The sequence below is a fragment of the Elgaria multicarinata genome, chromosome 4, assembly GCF_023053635.1.
Source record: "Elgaria multicarinata webbii isolate HBS135686 ecotype San Diego chromosome 4, rElgMul1.1.pri, whole genome shotgun sequence".
In the NCBI taxonomy this organism is placed as follows: Eukaryota; Metazoa; Chordata; class Lepidosauria; order Squamata; family Anguidae; genus Elgaria; species Elgaria multicarinata.
This window is the reverse complement of record NC_086174.1, coordinates 39,544,473-39,568,785: the sequence shown is the minus strand read 5'-3', so window position 1 is coordinate 39,568,785 and position 24,313 is coordinate 39,544,473. Positions and strand designations below refer to the sequence as shown.

The window sequence follows — 24,313 nt, the reverse complement described above, 5'->3', positions numbered from 1 at the left end:
AGTATATAACATTTAGCATATTGTCCCCCATTCCATTTGAATTTCCCCTATGCATATTTTCTTGCATAGCATACGTCTCGGTAGAAACTTGCATATGTTTCTGTGAATGATTCAAGAAAGTAAAAAATATATATCCGGAAGTCCGCACACGCTGTACAGCCTAAGAAGACTGGTCCGCAGTGGATTCTTAGGAATCTGAACACATTTTAATCTGTCTCGAATTTCTCCAGCATCCCTACTTATGGGTGCTGTTCATTGTCTCTCTTTCAATTTGACTGAAATGACATTGCTCAAAGATTTGTAGGGAGACATTGTGAGTGAGCATGGGAAGCAATGCTAAGCACTGTCATCTATAACACAGCACAGCGCTCCTGGTGGCTGTCCATCCTAGATCCCTCCCAGTCTTCGTGAGAAGAGGCAAGAACAATGGGTTTCTGACAAGTGGAGCAGGAGCGGGAAACCACCCCATAAGCCATTTAAAAGAGCAGCTGAGGCGCACTACTACCAAACTCAGTTCAGTCATTTATTTCATCACTGGAGAACAATCCCATAAAGCGGAAATTTGGCACACTGTTATTCTAGCTACACTGATCAGGTCTGCAACAAAAACCCAGGAAAAACAAAAACTCAAGGACTTTAAATGGATGATATGGCCTGCTCTGGCTTCGGTATCTATGCCCCATTCTACAAAATTACTGAGCAAGCAGCAGATGTAGTCAGTGTAGCTATTCCCTGGGAAACAACCCAGTGTTTGTGGAGACAAATCTAAGCCTGAGTATTCTCTGAATGAAAAAAAAAATCTGTGCCAAGAAAAGCGGAGTTTGACACCTTTCATATCATCTCAACTGAGAAATGTTGGCATATAACTGTTTATTTTGCAGGGCTGATTCTGTACTTACTACCCAGGACGATGGGCATCAACATAATTGCATAGTATTGAAACCTCACATCCCAACCACAACCCTCTGACATTTCTCAGATGAAAACTGTGACATATTTGAAGAACACCCTGTTTTCCTAGAGATAACTTCCTGAGACACACTCTGATTACTACACATTTCTAGAAAGCTCCAGTCTGCCTGCTATATTAATATACTCTACCACAGCCTGCCCAACACTGATTTAAAAGCCAAGCCAGTGTTTGCTCTTTGGCTACAAAGGTACAGTAGAGAGAAAAAGCCATAGTTCTACAAATGTGCTATCCCCTATTCTTTGTATACTTCAGCAGCTTCGGTTTGTAAAATAGCAGTCTAAGTTGTGCATGGTGCCTTAGTGTTCACATGCGTGCATTTATATGCACATCCACTGGAAACAAGATAAATCCACCTTTCCACCACAGAGATTTTGGGTCAAACTTAACATTTGCTAATCATGCAAAACAGAGTTTACTTATTTGAGTGAAAGTGTGTGCAGCCTCAATTCAGATCAGAACCACGGCAATTTGGAAGGGGGGAATCTAATCTTCCCTCTCCCATTTTGTCTTAAAATTCCCACGGGGGGGCTTTAAATAGAAAAAACACATCCCCATAGGGATCAATGCTACGTGATGAGCAGAACATTTAGTTTGCCCTTTTCAGTTCTGTGGAGAGAGCACTGAAAAATGGCTGCTCTAGTAGCTCACAGTAACATTTAAAAAAGGCATCCATCAAACACATACAAGTAGGGACAAAATAAATACATGGTTTTACTATATAATGCGTGAAGAGGGTCCATCTGGTCCTGCATTCTGTTAATCCGGTGGCCAACCTGTGGGAAACCCCCAAAAGAACATGAGTGCAATAGCACCCTCCCAGTTGTATTCCCCAGCAACTGGTGTACATAGGCATACTGCCTTTGACACAGGAGGTAGCATATTGCCATCAGGACTAGTACCCATTGATAGTCTTATCCTCCATGAATTTGTCTAATCCCCTTTTAAAGCGGGATTAGAGGGGGGATGGCCATGTTGGTGTCCATCACTGCATTTTGTGGTAGTGAATTCCATACTATGCACTGTATGAAGAAGTTCTTCCTTTTAATGGTCTTGAATCTCCCACCAATCAAACACCAGAAAATAAGGCCTGCACCCAGTAAATAAGATAGCTGGAGCATATGTGACTATGGAAGAAGCTACACTTTTGACATTTTACCAGATATCATTCCTTCATTTTTCAAATCTATAGCTGATGTTCTCAGGATGTTGCATTCTATGCAAATATCCTCCTCCATCACCACCAATCCCACATAGCACAATCCTAGAAGTAAATCTTTGGTTATTTCTTGGCTGAACTATTGTAACCTTCTTCTGACTGGTCTTCCTTCTTCTCACATCAGTTCATTGGTTTCTATTCACCACTAAGATCATCTTCTTGGCTCATCGCTCTGCCTCTGATCATATTACTCCACCACTGAAATCTCTTCATTGGCTTCCAATTCACCTCAGAATCCAATATAAGCTTCTCCTGTTGACTTTCAAAGCATGTCACAGTCTTGCTCCTTCCTATCTTTCTTCTCACATTATTGCCCCGCTCGTGCTCTTCGCTCATCGAATGCCATGTTTCTTCCCCTCCCAAGGGTCTCCTCTTGCTCGGCTTCGTCCATTTTTTCTCGCTGCCCCTTATGCCTGGAATTCTCTTCCAGAGCATTTGCGGATCACGAGTTCAATTACTGTTTTTAAAGCTCAATTGAAAACTTTTCTTTTGTCTACAGCTTTTAGAACCTGACTTTGTTCTTACTTTCACACTGTTCATTTTATTGCCCCCTGTGCCTATTTGGTGCATTCTCTTCCCTCTCTTATTGTTTTATTATGATTTTATTAGAATGTAAGCCTATGTGGCAGGGTGTTGCTGTTTTATTCTTTTAGTATGTACAGCACCATGTACATGGATGGTGCTATATAATATATATATATATATATATATATATATATATATATATAATATAATATAATATAATATAATATAATATAATATAAATCCCACTGTGTTCAATGGGGCTTACTCCCTAGCATGTTCAGGATTGCATCCCAAGTAGAGTTTAGTTGAGAGCATAGCAGAGACCTGTTCTCAGCTGATACCCTCAGATGTTACAATATAAAATAATTAGCAATAGCTGAAGTCCACTAATCCACCTCCTTTATAACTCACGCCTAAGAATTGGCAGTTTCTACCCACTAGTTAGCAAATCTCCTGCTGGTCATGGGGAAGAGGCCTCATGTTGCTAAGATTCTGTTTTTTCTCCTTTTCACAAAAGATTCTACAGAAGTATCTTAAACAATTAAAATTAAACTGTGCTTATTAAATAAAGAAGAGAAATTTTTTTAAAGTACATTATTCCTAGATTTTAGATCTTTTCGAAAACAAAACTCACAATTACATTCTCCAATAAAAGTAGCAACTTTTATTGCCCCACCCCATTTTGGGGCCTAATAACTAAATAATGTTTAATCATATGTGTGGTTTCATCTCTGGTCTGAAAAGCAAGTCAAAATTAAAGATGTATGAGAAATTTGTTTCAATTTGTTTTTGATCAGGATTTGCCCGGTTCACACATTCCAGACCAAACATGGAGTCAGACACAATTTGTGATCAAAGTCTGTACATTTCTGAGCTTGCAATATGATTTACAGACCCCCAAAATGAGTCTGACAGCATGCATAGTTTTGAAAAATATGCATGAAAAAATCCATACTTTTTACAATGAGAGAAGAATGCATACTTTTCAAAGATGCACTTAGAATGTACATTTGGAAAAATACACATGAAAATTTTCATGTGAAAGAAAAAAACAAAGCTCAAAATCTGATATGGACTCAAGTCGGAACAAGCTTCAAGGTGGAATCCAGGATACTTATTTTGGTTTCCTCCCCCTTTCCCATAAAAATCCCATATATGTTTGAGAGTCAATCTCTCAAAACAAATGAAGCTGAAGCTGCCTTCTATGAACTCAGAGTATTTGAAACCGCCATGGTCACCTTAGCGGATGATCTACGCCTGAGTATTGACAGGGGGAGTGTGTCCCTGCTGGTACTCTTGGACCTCTCAGCAGCTTTCGATACCATTGACCATGGTATCCTTCTGGATCACCTGAGGGGATTGGGAATCGGAGGCAGTGTCCTTCGGTGGTTCCGGTCCTACCTCTCAGGCAGGTTCCAGATGGTGATGCTTGGGGATAGCTGCTCCTCATAAAAGGAGCTGCTGTGCGGCGTACCGCAAGGTGCCATCCTTTCCCCAATGCTATTTAATATTTACATGAAACCGCTGGGAGAGATCATCCGGAGGCATGGGGCGGGGTGCTATCAGTATGCTGATGACACCCAAATATATTTCTCTATGCCTTCGACAACAGCGTCAGCTAAGGATAGTGTGTCTCCTCTGAATTAATGCTTGGAGGTGGTAATGGGCTGGATGAGAAAAAACAAACTGAAACTGAATCCAGACAAGACAGAGGTGCTCGCTGTCAAAGGCCACAACCTGGGTTTGGAGGTGTGTCAACTGGTTCTGAATGGGGTGCTTCTGGATCCGTATACTCCCCCTGAAAGACTGTGTTCGCAGCTTGGGGGTGCTTATGGATCCGTCACTCCAAATGACAGCCCAGATAGATGCAACGGCCAGGAGTGCCTACTATCAGCTTCGGCTGATATGCCAGCTGCGCTCCTTCCTAGAGTTGGAAGATCTAAAGACAGTAGTGCACGCACTGGTAACTTCGAGGCTCGACTTCTGTAATGCGCTCTACATGGGGCTACCTCTGTGCCTAGTCCAGAAACTTCAATTAGTCCAAAATATCACAGCCAGGCTGGTCACTGGTACACCTAGGGGTGACCACATTACACCAGTTTTAAAATCTCTTCACTGGCTGCCGATTAGTTTCCAGGCAAAGTACAAAGTGTTGGTTATTACCTTTAAAGCCCTACATGGTTTGGGTCCAGGCTACCTGCGGGATCGCCTTCTCCCGTACAATCTGCCCCGCACACTCAGGTCCTCTGGGAAGAATCCACTTCAGCTAGCAAAAACTAGATTAACAACTGTTACCCAGAGGACCTTTTCTGCCGCTGCTCCCAGACTGTAGAATGGACTGCTGGAGGAGATTCGTCAACTTGACAGTCTTTTAGAATTTAAAAAAGCAATAAGGACTGATCTATTCCGGCAGGCCTATCCAGTGAAATTTTAGAATGTTTTCAGGATGTTTTAATCATGTATGGTATGTTTTAATTCGTTTTAATGTGTATTTTATATCATGTTTTTATACTGTTTGTTTTACACTTTGAATTGTTTTAGTTTTGTGAACCGCCCAGGGAGCTTTGGCTATTGGGCAGTATAAAATGCAATTAATAATAATAATAATAATAATAATTTGTCCATATAACTCAGTGTTGTTTTTGGTAATGTCTGGCTTGAGAAAATACGATAACCAACAGTGGTTTAAATAGTCGACATTTGGTTATTTGTGTGGAGTTTTTTAAATAATCAACACAAATTATTTTTAAAATAAACAACATCTAAGATCCTCCTCTGGGTGCCTACTCCGAGAGAGGCTCAGAGTGTGACGAGGGACAGGGCCTTTTCGGTGGTGGCCCCCAGACTATGGAATGATCTCTCTGACGAGGCTCGCCTGGCACCAACGCTGCTATCTTTCTGGTGCCAGGTTAAGACTTTCCTCTTTGCCCAGGCATATGGTGGCACATCTTAATCACCCACATGTTTAGTTTTTTAACGGTTTTAAATGCTTTATGTGTGTATGTTCTGTGTTTTAGAATTTAAAATTTTGTATACTCGTTTTTATCTTAATTTTAGAATTTCTGTAAACCGCCCAGAGAGCCCTGGCTATGGGAGCGGTATATAAATGCAATAAATAAATAAATAAATAACCAACACTGTGCCAGATTGGTTATTTGAACCACTGTTGCTTATTGTGTTGTTGTTTTTTATTTTATTTTTTTTAAAAAATAAATTTTTTATTGAACTTAAACATACATCAATACAATAATACAATAATACAGTAACAAAAAATATGAAAATATAAAAATTAAATCATAATACATAGGATTGCATAACCTTATAACATTTCTAATTTAATATTTATAACACTTTATGTTATGGGAGGAGTTAAAAATATTAAATTAGAAATGCTTATTGTGTTGTATGGAGGGCACCGTTGGTTATTTCCTCGGCCACAGAGTTGCAAGGCAAGAGTGGTCAAAGCGGCAGCTGCCACTCTAGTCCAGCTATCAGGATAGATTTTAGGCAGCAATGGCTGATGGGATACTGGCAGGAGGACTGGGGGGGAAAAGGGCAGGGAATGAATGAGTCAACTCAATGTGGACTAATAGTCAACTCAATGCTGATCCTAATCCACACCATGGTTGGTTATTATCATGTTGTGTGGGAAGTACCCCCTAGATAAACAACTCTCGAGTTGATTATGACCCTGCCTTTGATTATCATACTGTCCAAATGCAACCAATGACTGTCCAGGGGGTTTGGCACAAAGACACCCTTCCCACCACCTATGGATTGAATCTGGAACTATCTACTGTACATGCAAAGCATTTACTCTATCACCAACTATGGTGCCTTCACAGTAGCAGAATTTTGTTGTCAACAACTGCAATTTTACATTCTGTTTGTCTTAAAAACAGCCATCTTCACCATTTAGCAAACAGGGGGCCCAGGGGTTCTGAGTGATGACCAAATTATTATAAAAATGTGGTTTTTTTCTCCTTTCTGTGTCATTCCATTACACATTCCTTAAGAGTCAAGTACTATTTTTTTCTTGTTTAGGTCACATTCATGTCTGGAACAGATGGCTCTCAGGAAGAGGCCTTTTTTCTCTCTTCCTTCATGGTCATAAACAGCTCTATTAAGGCATCAATGTAATGGTAAACCTGGCCCAGTGCCAAATGGTATTTACTAAGATGTTTACCATTCTAGCAATATTTTAGATTCCTTTCTTCCAGTCTTGGTACAAATTTGTTTTCTTTACAAAATCATACACATGAAAGTCTGATTTCTGTGAACCACAAGATCTGCCTTTTGCTATTCTGAACATTAAAAAGTTGTTAAAACTTAAAAGAAATAAAGGAAGGTTTTTACATGGTGATATCTCCCATGTTTGATACTTAAAAATAAAAGGATGAAGAAAGTTGCATTTTTAAAAGTTTCAGGATGATATATAGAAAAGCCAAATGGCTATACCAAAACCTCTACTCTATTTTCTGAACACTGCATATCAAGAACCTAGCAGTCAGAAAAATGGGCCCTTCTCATTCAGTCCAGCCCTTGCACCAGGAAATACAGATCCATGTTTTAACATACTCACTAGCTCTTGTGCTAGTGTTTCTAATATGCTCACTACCTACTGATATTCTAAGAGCCAAACTAACTATTATAAGTAAGACACAAGAGTTGTAACTATTTCATGCCTCTTTTTCTTCTAACATCAAATACTATGCCATGTCTCTTTCTCTTCTAATATCTAATATGAACAATTACTACATGCAATGGAAGATATGTCTCTGGCCGTTGCTAGACGAGGGTTTAGCCTGGGCTGATACCTGGGCTCATCCCTGTGTGTCCAGATGACGCACAGGGGATCCCAGGGTCAGCCCGGGCTAAACCCTCCCTTGGCCCAGGATAACAGGCACCGGTTGTGGCCCGGTATTCCGTGGCTTTTCCCGGCTATGCGGCTTACTCGCGAGTAGGCAGGAGAAGACGCACACTGGGCACAGCGCTCCACAGGAGCCAGGGGGAGGGGAAATCACAGGGGGGGTGAGATGGGGCGGGGGGGGGAGAGCGGAGCCAGGGGACATCGGGGGGGGATCACGGCCCAGGGGCGATTGGGGGGGGAATCGGACATGGCTGGCTGGCCCCTCTACAGGCCCGGATTCCTAGGTAGGTCTAGCAAAGCCCTCTGTTTCCACCTAATATCACTGGCTTGCAGGTTGAAGTCCGAAAAACGTACCCTGCATGCAGTGATGGTAGGTACTTCTGCCTTATTACATGTCTGTAGATTTGTGCTATTGTTTCCTTGTTACTTCTCTCTCAGAGAGAAGACTAGCAAAGCAGTGCAGTCTTTAAAACAAAACAGGCATGAGTGTGAACCCTTAAATCAAATCACTTCTAATGAGGTAAGTTGGGGAGATGGGGGGGAATCACCAAGATAAACAGAATACTGTAAAGATGTTCCACCAGACTTAAGAGGCAGTTAATTCACATCAACCATGTGAACAAAGCAGGATACACAAGGTCATTTAACAGGAATTTGCTGTCCCTTTACACATTTAAACAATAATTTTATTGACACTATCGAGGTAGCACTGTATCAATGCAAACGTGTGGCATAGCAAACCAAATCTGTGTCAAGCATATGAAGAATAGTGACTGCAGCAATGAGATATTTTTATGATTGCATGGCATATCCTTATCAGTTGGTGATATTGATATTACTTATTAGTAATATTGTTCATATGTATAACAACTTTCCCATTCCTTATGATCTTCTCTGGGTTCTATTGCCAGTTGAATTTTAAGGTGCCTTTTAATAATGTGCTGCTTTTAATAATGTATTAGTTTTAATTTTTTTAATTATATGTATTTTATGGCATTTGCATTTATGTTGTACCCCGCCTCAATTTGCCTCGATGATGATGATGATATTATTATTATTATTATTATTATTATTATTATTATTATTTTGTAGGAACTAAGCAGAGGGCCTTCTCTACAGTGGTGCTCCCTCTCTCTTGAAACTTGACTGGCGATAATGCCGCTATCATTTCACCACCAGGTTAAAACTTATTTGCTCATGCGTTTAAACGAGTTATGCTGTCTTATGCTTGGTATGCTCTGCTGCTTTTATACTTCTCAATTGTTTTTATTGTGATATTTTATGGTTTTATTGTAGCATATTTTTGTTTCTTAGGCTTTTTTTTTAATACTGCCCTGATATTCTAGGATGAAGGGCAAGTTAAAAATACTCAATAACAAATAAACAAATAATATGTTAAACAATATTTAACATATTAAAGACAGGCAGTTTCTGAAGCCTGAGAAGATCTAAGCTGACTCAAAACTCATCAGAACATTTAAAATTGTGGCCAATTAAGATCACACATTCATAATAAAGATGCAGACACATTTGATATCGTTCATGTAGCTGTTTTTATATCCAGAATACTTAATTGGGCCAAAGATTTGACCTACTATGGTAGTAACTTGCCCAGATTATTTTATAATATGACCTTGCCTGCATGCAAAAAATGCAATGGTCTATCAGATCTACATGAAGACTCTGCTGTTTGCAAAATCTAGAACATTTTAGACTGAGACAACCACTTATAAAATTTATATTAGGCTACAAAGCTCAAGGATTCTTAGAATTCATCTGAAACATCTGTGTTTTTCAATATTGGCAAAAGGTGCTGATCAGGATGTGGTTCAGAGCCTTCTCAGAAGTGGCTCCCAGATCATGGAGCTCCCTTCCCTATAAAAGTTCAGTTAGTACCCTCTCTTTTGAGCTTCAGATGAGTTGCAAAATGTTTTATCTGGCTTTTTGTCTAGGATTAAAAAAACCACCTCCTCCTGCTGGTTGATTGCATTTTTAGTGATCCTATTCTGATGTCAGTTAATCATATTTTTACTTGGTTTGCGGATTTCAGTTGTATTTTGATTTTTTTTTTTTGTTAAGTTGTTTTACGGCCTGTTTAGCATAAAAAATAGAACACAAATACCATTATTTACTGAATAAGTAAATAAAGAAATAGTAGTTAAAATTGCTAGTGCTACCAGTTCTTTATCAAATTCCTCAACTCACTATCCTAAAATGCAGTATATCATCTATAATATCTGATAGGTGTTCACACAGACACAGAAAACTATGTTTATAGAAATGAAATTGTCATGGCAACAGGAAAGGTTTCAGAAGTATTTAAAAATAGCAAATTAACAAGGCCCATTTATGAAATCCAAAATCCATTCTTTCATAAATACACTAAAACGCTCTTTTCCCCAGATGCAGAAAATAAAGGTTTGCATCTCTATGATTTAAAACCATCTCACCCAGGAATTTGATAGTGTTTGGTAATTTAAAATTTAGAGAAGCAATTGCATTAGGACAATTCTATTCATTTACAAAATATCATCACTGTGTTATGTAAAATGTCTTTGCAGAAACTACAAATTATTCTAACTTCCAACCTAGTCTAGAATAGTGACTGACATTGATTATTTCTACAATTTCATTTGGAAATTTCAATTAGAAAACATTTTTTTTTTTTTTTGCGTTTTACAGTTATACTTGGATCCACTTTTCAGCTTCAAATCCTTTTTGCTATTGAAAATAGATAACAAAGCCAGTCCAATTCTTTGAATGGTTCCAATTGTCTCATGCACACTGATGTGGCCATAAGACCCACTGAAAATAGAACAATTGCTGTTGTTGTAAACATGCCTAAATTCAGGCTAAAATGTTATTTAAGCTAGCTATTTTAAATGCTCAGTTTAAAAAATATATTAATTATTACATTTATATACCACCCGATAGCCGGAGCTCTCTAGTAGCTGTGTTATGACTGGTTCAAGTTAACCAATATGGTTTTGTAATCTCACTGCCAAGAGTTTATGACCATAATAAATGCACGCACAAAAATTCAAGGATAGCTTTGCCATGTAGTCCTAGTAATGATTGTGAAATATCCAGGAACTCCAGTTTGCAATCTGCCTTTATTATGAACATAACATACGAACTGATCTGTAAAATGGAGTAGCCATTATACTCATGGTGTATTCCTGATTCAGCTCTCATTGCAGAACATACCTGATCACAAATTCCCAATTCAAAAGCCTTTGCAAAGCTGGCTGATAAATATTCAACTTTGTGCCAGTGGTGTTGAACCCTCCAGACCAAGATTCAAAGAAAAAACATCAGATTCTGTCTAATTAAGGCACAAGCAGAAAATCTGGCACACTACTCAGTCTAGTTCTGGGAGCAGGAGCAGGTAAACTACCGTCCTTGATTTGTGTTAATGTTAACTAACAGCTGAGCCCTAAGCTGTTACTGGAATGAAAATTCCACAAATTTGTATGAACTTTTGACACATGCTGACTGTTCAAGCATAAACTTTGAACAGCTTTAGCAGTCACTTGGAGGTCCACAATGAAGAGAAATGTACCAGAACTGGTTCACACATAACTAGTGGCAGTGCAAGTAAAAGTACATTCTGAGCAATGCCCTGTGCCCCCCTAATCCCGTCCCCTACTGCTCCCCATTACAATGACTTTCATAGTCCTCTCTGACTGCCGCCATCTGTCTAACAAGGCACGATGTTTGCAGCAGATGAAATAACTGATTCACAGGAGCCTATGAGGCAAGATGGCCGATTTGCTGGAGGGTGACATGAGAAAATGACCCCCAACAGCATCCAACACCATGCCAGCTTGCACTCTCTCAAAGCAGAGAGAGGAATGCCTGCCCGAGAGGCGTGTAATGATCCCATATGACCAAACTTGCCAGGGAGAGAGCAAAGAGGCAGCAGGAGAACAGAAGAGGGGTGAGGGGAGCCACATGGTGGCATAGCAGCCAACCCAGATTAACAGCAGCATTTTCAGAGCAGCTAATTGTTTCTTGTAAACTTTATTGTTGAAGAAGAGAAGAGGGGAGAGACTGAAAGAGGGGGAGAGGGAACAAGAAAGAAAAAGCTGGTTTGCACAATCACAGTGAGGGAAATAAGCTGTGCCAAATTTCCCTAATTACCCTCACTGGCATTCCTTGCCATGTCATCTGAACCAGGGTAGCATGGCTTGTTTGAAGAGAGCATGCAGCAACCCTCAAATAACAACAACAGCCCATTGGGGTTGCTGCCCCCTCAAACAAGCCATACTGCCCCCATTTGGACAACATGGCAAGCTGCAAGGTTAATTAAGGAAATCCAGCTGGCACACGCAGAAAGGCTAACAAGCTACCGTGGCCTGCCATGATTGTGCAAACCAAGTCAATGAACATGAGAGAGCAGCAACACCACTACTATGTTTGTCCCTTTCAAAACCAGACCTGACAGCAAGGACTCAGGAGACAGACCAGCTGGGCACAACAATCCAGCACTGCATATTAACTTTGGGGGTTGGGGTTGCTTTGCTATGTTCTAAGCTGTGGTTTGATTTTGTTTAAAAACAAAGAATTCAATATATGATTCTCAGGCTGTGGTGGGTGGGGGGAGGGGAAGGGCTGTATGCCTAGGCCATGGCTCGAAATGGAATAATGATGAAAATGTAACCGTCCAGATTGACTAGGGTGACCATATGAAAAGGAGGACAGGGCTCCTGTATCTTTAGCAGTTGCATAGAAAAGGGAATTTCAGCAGGTGTCATTTGTATTTATGGAGAACCTAGTGAAATTCCCTCTTCATCATGGCAGTTAAGGTGCAGGAGCTACAATAGAGTGACCAGATTTAAAAGAGGGCAGGGCACCTGCAGCTTTAACAGTTGTGATGAAGAGGAAATTTCACCAGGTTCCCCATATATACAAATTACACCTGCTGAAATTTCCTATTCAATACAACTATTAAAGATACAGGAGCCCTGTCCTCCTTTTCATATGGTCACCCTAGCCAGGGAAATCACCTGGAATTAGCTTTACCACATGGGCCATTTCTACACCTGCGTCTTTTCCAGGGATCATCTCAGGATCATCCCTATGCATGCAAATGACACATAGCAGATCCTGGGAGCAGGCAGCCACGATCCCACCATTATCCTGGGATAATCCTTAGGTGTAGAAACTGCCATGGGCTTGTTCTAGAAAACCTCAGGCTAAGGAACTTGATAGCTTTTCTATATATTGTGATTATTAGTAATATTGGATATGTTGCCTATCCTGTACATCTCTCCCATATCTGGATTCCTTTCCCCAATAAAATAATATAAGGGCAGAAAATATATCTTAATTTTAGCCAGAAGACAGAAAACACTTTAAAAGAGGCTCATTAAAGCAAAAGTAATTAAACTAACCAAAGAGAAGGTCACACTAGTGAGTCATTGAAATTCACACCATCATGCCACTGGGATTAGAAGAAAGCTTTTCCCCCTAGCATTGACCATTTTTCTTGAAATAGTTTTCATTAATATCATATCCTGTCATAACTACTCACTACTGAGCACCTTTCATCATTGTCACCCAAGACATACATACATAGATACAGTCTAGGAAAGATATGAGGGCGGCGGGGAAGCACTGAACATTGGCAAAATTGGAATAGAAGCATATGGATGTGTTTTCCACTCAGAAATGATAGCTGATTAACAATTCCAAGATCTGCCAAAATCAGGAACACCTTCAGATTTGCATTTCAAAAGGGAGGCCCTGTGCTAATCTGCAGGTGAGTGTAATTCCTTCTTAAACTTCCATTTTTTTCGATTTTGTAGTATCTCTGTGACTAGTAATTAGTTGTAATCAAGGTCTAAGAAACATGCAGGTCCAGGAACATGGTATTTCCTTTGTTATATGTAATATCCATACAATCTATAATAAAAAAGGATGTGTTTCTGTCTGTCAGTGCAATAGCATCAAGATAATGAAACCTAGGCCTTAGCTAGACCTAAGGTTTATCCCGGGGTCATCCCTGTTCATGTAAATGACACACAGGGGATCCCGGGAGCAGGCAGGGACAACCCCGGGATGATCCTGGGATAAACCTTAGGTCTAGCTAAGGCCCTAGACATCTAAAACTTGGCATGCATGCTATTTATTTGATGTGTACCCTGCTTTTCTATCAAGGCAGCTTTCAATCACAAATATAACACAATAATAATATTAATATTAATAATAATATATTTATTATTATTATTATTATTATTATTATTTATTTATATAGCACCATCAATGTACATTTATTTTTTACCCACCTCTCTCTTTGGATTGAGGCAGGGACTAACATTAATACAGCAATACAAATAAATCAAATGCATAAAACTAATTAAAGGAGCATATAAAACCAATACAATATTTAAAAAACAATCAGGGCATCTTAAAATTCTAAGGTTTAAAATTCGTCTGGGTAGGCCTGCTGGAAGAGACTAGACTTTATAGCTATCTTAAACTTGGAAAGAGTGTTAAGTTGATGAATCTCCTCCGGCAGGCCATTCCACACAATTAAAACACAATTAGAAACATAACAACAGAATAAGAACTGCATCCAACTCAACAGACACACTTAAATGCCAAAGACCTGCCTGAATAAAAAGGTATTTGCCTCTACTAGGGGTATACACCTCAGGGTTACTTGGTTTCAAAAATGCATTAATTAATTTAAATGTGTGTGTGCTTGAAGGCTACAGTAACATCTTCAGTCACTAGGTGGAAAGTTTCCCTAACCAGCACATAAGGACAAATTACACTTAGGGGTGTTACAGGAATCCAAAAGGGGGTGGTGGAGTTCAGTCAACGGCCTCCTAGACCCTGTTTACCAAGGGGCTGGACTTACCTGTTGAGCAGTCTGCCGCATGGTCCGTAAGTGCCTGATGGATGCTCCCCCTCAGCAAGCCACAAGTTTTTCGCAAAATGGCAGCTAGCTGAGGGGTCAAGCAGCCACTGGGTGCCAACAGACCACTCAGCAGCTCATCCAGGGCACAAAACAAGGGCGGGCAGCCATCAGGGTTTTGGTGAGCACTCGGTGACACAGATGGTGGTGAGTCCGTGTATCCCCAATTACACTTACACTGCAAATTAGCACATAGCCACTATTTTGAAATGCAAATTTTAGGGTGTTCCTGTGCTTCAATTCTGGCAGGTTTTGGGTATGTTAATCATCTAACATTTCTGACTGGAAAACACTTTCAAATGCTTCTGTTACAATTTTGCTCACATCAAACTGTATTTTTTTTTCTTGTCTAATATGACATGTGAATTCATGGTTGGCTGCTTTTACTTCCATAAAGACAAGAGCTTTGGTGTTAAATTCAATGACAAAATGAAGAGATCAGGATGATGCAAATGCAAATTATCTTAGTGGTAGTGTTTTTAAAGATTGGGTGATGTCAATATATTTTAATGCACTTTTATATGTTATTTAGCTGTTTGAAATAATTTGTTGTCATATGAATTTATTTTGTTGCCACTCACCTTGACAGTGAAACAGATCTAACCATTTTACAAACAAATCTACCTCTGTAGATATGTCTCAAAGCCAATACTTTTCATATTGTCACAACAGTGCAACAAAAATCTCGCCCTGGATCAAATACAATCACCCAGACCAAATTCTCGTGGGCTGCTACAGTGAAAGTTTGAAAGGCAAGTATGGGAGTAAAATAATATGGCTAGATTCTGAGTCTTTTAAAGAGGGGAAATGTTTTGCTATTACCTTTTCTACTAATGAAATTACTCTTGCCATAGTTGAACACTCAAGCTCTTGTTGTCAATTCATATGTCAGGAACATAGGCCAAATAGAGCATGACAAAAATGGCTTTTCTTGTAATTAAACTCTATTTTTTCATCCCCCGCTTTTTTTTCTTTTTTAGCAAGTTTAACATGAGCAATCTAAGTGGGGTCAAATGCCATCCTACTTCTTTTCCATGGACTTAACTGAACCTAATCCAATTGGAAATGAAACCATCCCACTTTAAGCAGTAGATAGCACGGTGAACATCAGTTGCATTGCAAACTGGTACACAATGAAACAACCAGTTTATCACACAATAGACAGCACACATCCTCAACATCTCAACATGGCCATGAGCTGAACTCCTTTGTGGGAAGAGCAGCACAAAAATGAATTGAAATGTACACATAAACCGGCTCAGACTGATGCAGGAGTCCCTACGTAAAAGGGAGCTCCAACACATCTTATGCATGTCTACTCAGAAGTACATTCTATAAATTCAATGTGGTTTACTCTAAGTATATATAGCAGGAGTAGGCAACTTGTAGGCTAAAACATTTGAAGGGCCACAATTTCCATCACCCTAGCCAGCACAGCCAATGGTGAGAGATCATGGTAACTGTAGGCCAAAACACCTGGAGGACCACAAGTTGCACATTCCTGATGTATAGGATTGCAACCAAAGACATGATACCTAGCCTACAATCAGGCATACTTCTCAGTAGACATATATTGGGCCCTTTCTACACCTAAGGGTTATCCCAGGAAAATGGAGGGATCATCTCTGCCTGCTCCAGGGATCCCCTGTGTGGCTTTTGGATGCACAGGAATGATCCAGGGATATAGGGCTGGTGTAGACATGCCCTTGGATTGGTTCCCAAGAAACAAACAACTTATCCCTTGGCAGAAAGGTTGTAACTTGGAGTTCATGCATAATTATATGGGGAGATCTCGTGGGGAGATGGGGAGGCATAGGACAGTTCTTAAATGACTGGGAGGGGAGGGAAGTTGCACACCTATTTTGTTCATTGTTGTTCCTTTACTGGAAACACATGAGTCATTCCTCCATCAGCACTTCTTGGAATGTTCAACCCTGCCCCAAAACTAAATTAGTCTGGACTGATTTGGTGTCACCCCAAGTCAAAGGTAAGTACATCCTGGTTTCCTGCTTCAAGATGAGCAGAGAGCACAAAGTGGTTTCAACACATTTCTTGTTAAAACAAGGTCACTGGAACAGATGACCATTTTGTAAAGGCTGACCTGAATGGGTTAACAGGATTTGCTCGAAAACAAGGTTCTGGGTTAAGTCCAATGCTAGTCTAACTTAAGTCCCATTCATTTCAATGGGTCTACTCTTCATAGGATACTAACATTGGATTCCACCCATTGATCCTTTGTTCTACCCATAGGACAGCACAGGTTCAATTCTAGAATATACTGCAAAGAAAGGGTAAACATTCTTACATCCTAATTAAAAATAAAAATCAATTTCTAGATTGCAAAGCATGTTTGAAATTTTTAGTTTCCACAGTGAGGCTGTTGTACAAATGTACAAAGGAGACAGTTAGATGGGTTTTGGCATCAGTTCCCAAACACTTTAAGCATTCATATTGTGGCATTTCCATCATTACTTTTAAAAATAAGTGAAAGACATCTAGTAAAGTACATGCTATTAATTCCTGCTTCAGCATATGGAGGGTAAATATGCTTTTACTCCAAGAGGCGGTAGATTCTGATGCAACTAAAGTGACATTCTCTGCTTCCTCTTCCATGACTGTGCTCAGAGAGGTGAGAAGTGACAGAAAATCAAGTAAATATCACTGATTCATCTATAGGGTGATTTCTTAAAAGGCACTTTTGTCAATATATAAAGGGAGGGGTAGTAGCTCAGTGGGAGAGCACATGATCCCTCTTCCCTCCCCATCCAATTTTCCTTGTGTGTCATGTCTTTTTTAGAATGTAAGCCTGAGGGTAGGGACTGTCTTCTTTATTGATACATTGTAAGCCGCTCCGAGAGCCTTTTGGCTGAGGTGCGGGATAAAAATACTCTAAATAAATAAATAAATAAATAAATGATCTACATGCAGAAGGTCCCAGGTGGGATCCCCAGCACCTTCAGGTACAACAAGTAAAATTCCCGCCTGAAACCCTGGAGAACCCTAGCAGACAGTGCCAAGAATACTGAACTAGATAGTCCAATATTCTGACTAAGTATAAGGCATCTTCCTATGTTCCTAATATACAAAATAGCAGCAATGTTTCATTTCATAATAGGATTAAGAGAAAACAGAGCAAACAAGGAGTCATGTTAGAGAAGACAAGACATTAAGGTGGCAATCTTATACCCAATTTCTAGTGAATGAGCTTCAATAAACTCCAAAGAGCCACACATAGGATCAGGATGAACATTTGGCTACATTGAGGGTGTAGAACAGCATGGGGGTAGAAACAGGGTATGTTCTTTCTAAAGAATACTTAAATTTAAGAAATACACACCCATACACATGAAATTTAAGGCTATAATAAAAATGAAATATCCCACCATTTCAAGTAGGATAAACACATAGGGTACCTTCAGTTCTAGAACACCTTATAAACCACCATGAGCTCCTTGGAGGAAGAAGAGGATTAAAAATATTAATGAATACATAGATAAAATGGGTGTTGGAGCACAATGGACGAGAGAGAGAGAGAGAGAGAGAGAGAGAGAGAGAAACTAAGATTCAGGTAAGGCATTTCTACTGACAGGCATACCCCAAACTAGAGACCTAATTATGCTGATGGATCCCATTTGACACGTATTATTGTAAATAGTGTGCTGCGCATGAGAAAAGTTTGGGAATGAGCCACTATTATAGGTACTGTTTTCTTAGTACACTGGATCTGTAGATGTTATGGTGCCAATTTTTCTCACTTTCTTATTCAAACACCAGTGAGCAAGAAATGAAGTATTTGACTTCTCACCAGATCTGGTGTCCATTAAACCCAACAACAGCTCAACAGAACTCCATTCTAGAGTGTGTTGCATAGCAATGTCTTCCAGCTAAAATGCTATTTACAAAGGGACAACGCAGCATACCAAAGAGAAGGCATGCCATTTTTATCAGTGCCAACATCTGTAACACCTTATCTCACTGAACACTGTCCAAGTGAATGACAGCCAGTTTCCTTGCTCTCAGAAGGAGCTCTGCCAATTATTCATTGGGATTTGTTAAAATTGTTATTATTGTGTTGTTTCACAGGCTTCAATCATCCTTATTCTATTACTATAATTTCTCTCTCACTCTCATTGCAAAGTACTTTACAGTTCTATCACTTAAATTTTAATCCCATCTCATCTCATCAAAGATATATAAGTGATTTTAAAATTTAACATACTGTCCAATGAAGAGGAACAAAACAAAAGGAAAATAAATGCATGCCTATGAAAGGAAGAGGTATTTGGGGAAGAAAACAGTGAATCTTATTATCGGCTTGCCACTTTTGGTCCAACAGCTGTACAACAGGTAGAAATGCAGCAGATGGAGCTTTTTTCTAGGATAGAAATAGTTTTCACCACACTGAATCTTCATGTCAGGCAAAGCTACATTTACTGAATTTAGGCTCTTATGCAGCTATTAGGAGGTATGAAGATAAGGTTCTCTCACAGGAACCTTATCTTTGAGAAATTTTTGACTGAGGATTTCTCCAGCTCTACAGAGCTGCTCCATCACACCTGAGCTGTTTCAATCCTTGAAAAAGTAACATTTCCCCCTCCCTTCCCTCCATACAAAAATCCTTATAAAAATCAGTGGGGATGTGATACCTTCCTGCATGAAAATTCAAGAGCCAATAAGGCAAGAATTGTTCTGCCCTGTTGTTAGAGATCTGCAAACCTTAATTTTTTAGACAGAGTGTGTGTGTTAGCCATTGTTTGTCATCTCATTATTGAAGCAAAAGTTGAGTGCACCTCTGCTCCCTACCTATCTGCAAATATCCCAACAAGAGTGAGTGGCACACACTGGATGAAGCTATACAGTGTATATCAGTGAGTTTATCACTGTGGTTTTGGGATTAATTAATCCTGAATATAGACTGCGCCTGGCTCCAAACTCAAATACAGGTAAGAATCATGGCATGCACTGAAAGAAGTATCAGCAGAAGATTGAGAACAGGCAGAAGAAAGTACTTCTGCACACATATTCACATAAATCAATTCATCGGATTCGATGCCACATGATGTAGTGATGGCCACTAACTTTGATGCTTTAAGAGGAGCATAACCAAGTTCATGGGGGATAAGGCTCTCTCGATGGCTACCTACAAATTGTGATGGCTATAGAGAACCTTCAGGTTTGGAGACAGTATACCTCTACAAGTTGCTTTGGGGGTGGTGGGGAAGGGGTTATGGGGCAAACCAGCATCAAAAAGCAACTGCCTTTAGGCACTGCTTGTGGGCTTCCAGGCTACATGTGGTTGGCCTTGGCTTGGAGACTAAATGGACCCTTGATCTGATTCTGCAGAGCTCTGCATCAGACCGAAGTGGGAAAAGAAATCTACCCTGTGCAGAACATCAGTTCTCCCACCCCATCCGTGAGAAAGCTAAGAAGCAGAGTTTTAAAGTGGGGTTAACTTACCCACGTTAAGAGTGTGATGCTATGCGTGTTTACCCTTTCCTGACATGGCTGGCAATGCTGAGAGTAGTCGTAGTATTTTTCTGTCGAAACATCACAGGATTGGGCCCTAAGTGGTGCATATGAAAGTGGTCATATGCACCACTTAGGTGCATATGGTCCTTTCCCCCACAGGCGCCCTGCCCCTCCTCCGACCCCTCCGTCTCGCAGGCAGTCCTGACTAGTTGGCGATCTTGCATTCATAACCACCTCCCTTCCACGACCCACTTTCCCTTCTCCCAAGTAACCGACAGCAACAGGTTGCAGGAATTAATTGGTCGCTTATCAATATGAGTAGCCGCCAGAGAGCGAAAACGAAGGCACTTGCCTAATAAGAGGCGCTCTCTCGCCCTCCCCAGCTCAAAAGCGACATACCGATGCAGGCTGGAGTAACTTGTCCAGCAGCCATTCGGCGAGCTTCTCCGGGCTGCATCCTCGCACATGCTCGAGCCCGGACCCACACTCGTCCACAGAGTGGCTCTCCCCAGATCCCAAAGTAGCCCTCCCACGCTTCGGACGCATCCCGTTTCCTTCCCACCCCCCCAACCCGGGCAGTTCTTCACACGCAGTCGTGCAAGCGCCCCTCGCCGCGTGTGCAACGGCTCCGCGCCTAGAAAGTCCCCGACGGGCAGGGGCTGCGCGCTTACCTAACCCCGGCACGAAGGTGTTGAGGAACAAACACAGGACGGCCACGGGGAAGGGCATGTAAGGGATGGCGGCGCGCAGGGGTCCCTTCTTCTCTCGCACTTGCACCACCACGCCGCCCGAGGAAGAGGCGGCGGCGGCGGCGGCCCCCCTCGGGGCGGCCCCTGCAGCTCGCCCAGCAGAGTCCCCTTCCTTGGGGCCGTGGTCCATGACGGCTGGTGAGCAGGGAGGGAGGGAAAGGCGAAGCGGCCGCGCCCCACAAGGGTCTCTGCTCGAGTGAGGAGCCGGAGCGAGAGTCCGCGTGTGCCTGAGGAGGCGCCGGAGCTTCTGGAGTGGAGGGAGCGCGAGGCGAGGCGCGGAACTGAACACGCGCCCAAGCTCTCCCGAGGGCGCCGCTTAAAGAGACAGCCCCGCGCAGCGCACGCTCTCGCCCTCTCCCTCAGTTGACCCTCTCCCGCACACGCTTCCCTCGCGCGCCCCGAGTTGTTTTGCCCGCGCGACTGTGCACCCGCTGCGCTTCGCCTTCCCAAGGAAAGCGCGCAATGCCTCAGTCGCTCGGATCCTCCCTCCGGTGTTACCTCACAGACTCTCTTTCCTTCTAGTGCTCAAATCCCAGAATATTAGAGAACCTTTGGCGACACCCGGCACCCCTACTCATACTGTTCTTGGAAAGAAAGCGGAGCCATTAATTTGTCAAAGTGGGGAAGGATCAAGGTGTGTGCGTGTGTGTGATGTGCATTTTATTAAGACCACCCCGGCGTCTCCCACCCCCATTATTCCACCCCAATGCCAACCGCAACAATGTTTTTAGTGGTAGCCTAGAGAGCCAGTGTGGCGCAGTGGTTTCAGTGTTGGGCTAGATTTGGGAGATCCGGCTTCTAGTCTCCACCCAGCCATGAAGCTCACTTGGTGTCTTTGGGGCCAGTCACTGACTCTTAGCCTAAAATAAGAGTCTAAAATAAGGGTTGTTGTGAGGATAAAATGGAGGAGGAGGACCACGTGATCTTGCCTTGGGTTCCTTGCAAGAGGAAAAATGGTGAGATATAAATGTAATAATAAATAAAATGGAGCTTCCTGAAGGGCACAATCTCTGTGTGGTGGATATTTTAAGCAGCCACCACATTATCACTGTATGTCATAGTTTAAATGTTAACTGTTTTCTATGTTTTTAAATTTTGTATATTTTTAATGTTCAGTCTTTTTAATCCAATCTTTTTAATTTTTGTAAATCGCCCAGCTATGGGGAGGTATATAAATAAATAAACTAAGGATTCATAGTATAGAAGTGAGCAAGACAACCAGGCAGAAATAAAGCTGCTACCTCAAGCAACAAAGTGGGGAACCAATAAGGAGCAGCAACATCTTCACAGCTGTCCAAAATTTGCCACTGTATAACTGCAAACTTAAATTCAAACCCCGTGACATAATAAATGTGTTAGTCTTTAAGGTACCACAAAACTCTTTGTTGTTTTTGCTACAACAAACTAACATGACTACCCCTCTGGAAAATGCTTAGGATTATAAGTAAGGGTGCAATCCTATGTGTGTTTACAAAGAAAAAAGTCCCACGGCTCCCAGCATTCCCCAGCCAGCAAAATGCTGCAAATCCCTAAAAATGCTGGTCATTTGGAGGCAAAGTGAGGGTGGCAGTAGTGGTGGCACAAAATTAATGTATGCACATGTATCCCAATGTGGGATGCAAGTGACAAATATATATTTGCTTATGTCACCTTATTATGTGGATGCTGTGGGCAGCTTTTTAATTATAGATTTTGACACCAAAAAGCCACTTGCTGTAGCAGGGTAACATTGCCTCCAAGATGGCACCATATGGGGATTTGTATTGCTAGCATACATTCTAGATTCTAGAACATATTATCATTCTAACATGCAACAATTGTATATACAAGTTTTTCACTGGGTTGTTTCCAGTATCAACATATTTCCTCTCCATCATCAACTGTGGTGCTTCTGCTGGGGCTACAGAATTCCACTCCAGTTGTCTGTCCACTCAGTTATTCACCTTACAGTCCATTGGCCATTTTAATTTTTTAATATATATATATATATATATATATATATATATATATATATATTCCTAAATTGAGCACAGCATATCTGGACCTGCTGCTGCTCCTCTCTGCTGCTTCTTTGCAATCCAATCTACCTTTTTACTTTTTAGGAGATTTAAAGCTCCATCACACGGGGGGGATGGACACACACACACACACACGCTCCCTACTGTCGCTTCTTCACCTGCGTTTTCGTTCCTCAGTTACTTCCTCTTTCAAAAGAGGAAGTACACAACAAGCACTAGGCCCATTGAGTCCACTGTTCTAATGGTGCTGCTTCTCCTGCACACAGCAAGAGAGAGCAGCAATTCTGTGTTTAAAATACCTTAAACGGGGGGGTGGGTTGTCGGAAAGGAACGCCAGACATCATGTGAGGGACCTGAGCAAACTCCGTGAGTGCCCAGTAACGAGCATGCAATAAAACGCTCATCGGATGGAGCTTATACATAAGGTATCTAGGGGACATAGGATTGCTCCCTAAATGTGCAAATACATGGTTAAAGCTGTGTTCATTCAAGTCCTTGATTCTTTATAAAAGAAAATGCAGGTTGCTTACCTGTAACTGTAGTTCTTCGAGTGGTCAGCTATGCATTCACACATATGGGCTCTGCGCCCGCGCAGAGACCTGAACCGGAACCTCAAATAGCTAAAAATAACGTTTTAGGCAGGAACCATCCCTGGCGCCACTGCACATGTGCACACAGTTCCTGCCTATACCTCAGTTTACAGGAGTCCGACATTGTGGCCCCATAAACTTTGTACAAAAAGCATTTAGTGTAATTCAAATATATATATATATATATATATATATATATAATACACCACCAAGAGGGGATGGTGGGTGGGTTGTGTGAATGCATAGATGACCACTCGAAGAACTACAGTTACAGGTAAGCAACCTGCATTTCTTCTTCGTGGTCTCTATGCATCGCACATATGGGCGATTAGCAAGATGACATACCTGGAGGTGGGTTAGTGTGTCATCTTAATATTTCAGACAGGACCGCTCTTCCAAACGAACAATCCTGTCGCGCCCTCATATCAATGTTGTAATGTTTGATGAACGTGGATGGAGCTGACCACGTTGCTGCCCTGCACACTTCTTGCAGAGGGACACCCCTTCGAAAGGCCACCGAAGTTGCCATCGATCTAGTGGAGTGAGCTGTCACGGTGTCAGACAGTTGCAGATTAGATAAGGCGTAAGCCATTTCAATTGTCTGCGTTATCCAGTGGGAAAGACGTTGGCAAGATATGGGAAGACCTTTACGAGGTTCCCCATAACACACAAACAGCTGTTTTGTCTTTCTGAAGTTTTCTGTCCTTGCTTTATAGAAGGCAAGAGCCCTTCTGACATCTAAAAGATGTAAGGTAAGATCCACTGGTGTTGCTGGATTAGGGGAAAATGCAGGCAGTACAATGTCCTACATAGTATGAAAGACCGACACTACCTTTGGTAGAAAGGCTATGTCGGTACGGAGTATCACCTTATCCTTGTGAAAGGTTAAATAAGGTGGGTCGACTCTTAAAGCCCTAATTTCGCTTGCACGTCGTGCAGAGGTTACTGCTACGAGGAATGCTACTTTAAAGGACAATA

The 24,313-nt window shown here is 41.4% G+C and overlaps 1 protein-coding gene across 3 annotated transcripts in view; it reads right to left on the bottom strand.

The window, feature by feature from the left end:
• Positions 1 to 20,863, bottom strand: part of STUM (stum, mechanosensory transduction mediator homolog) — a 53,945-nt gene extending 33,082 nt beyond the window's left edge. For all 3 annotated transcript variants that reach the window (XM_063125600.1, XM_063125601.1, XM_063125599.1), the window contains exon 1: positions 20,650 to 20,863. In XM_063125600.1, the coding sequence (XP_062981670.1) occupies positions 20,650 to 20,857 (208 nt within the window). In that variant the 5' untranslated portion in view covers positions 20,858 to 20,863. The remainder of the gene's footprint in view (positions 1 to 20,649) is intronic.
• Between the last annotated feature and the right edge of the window lie 3,450 nt (positions 20,864 to 24,313).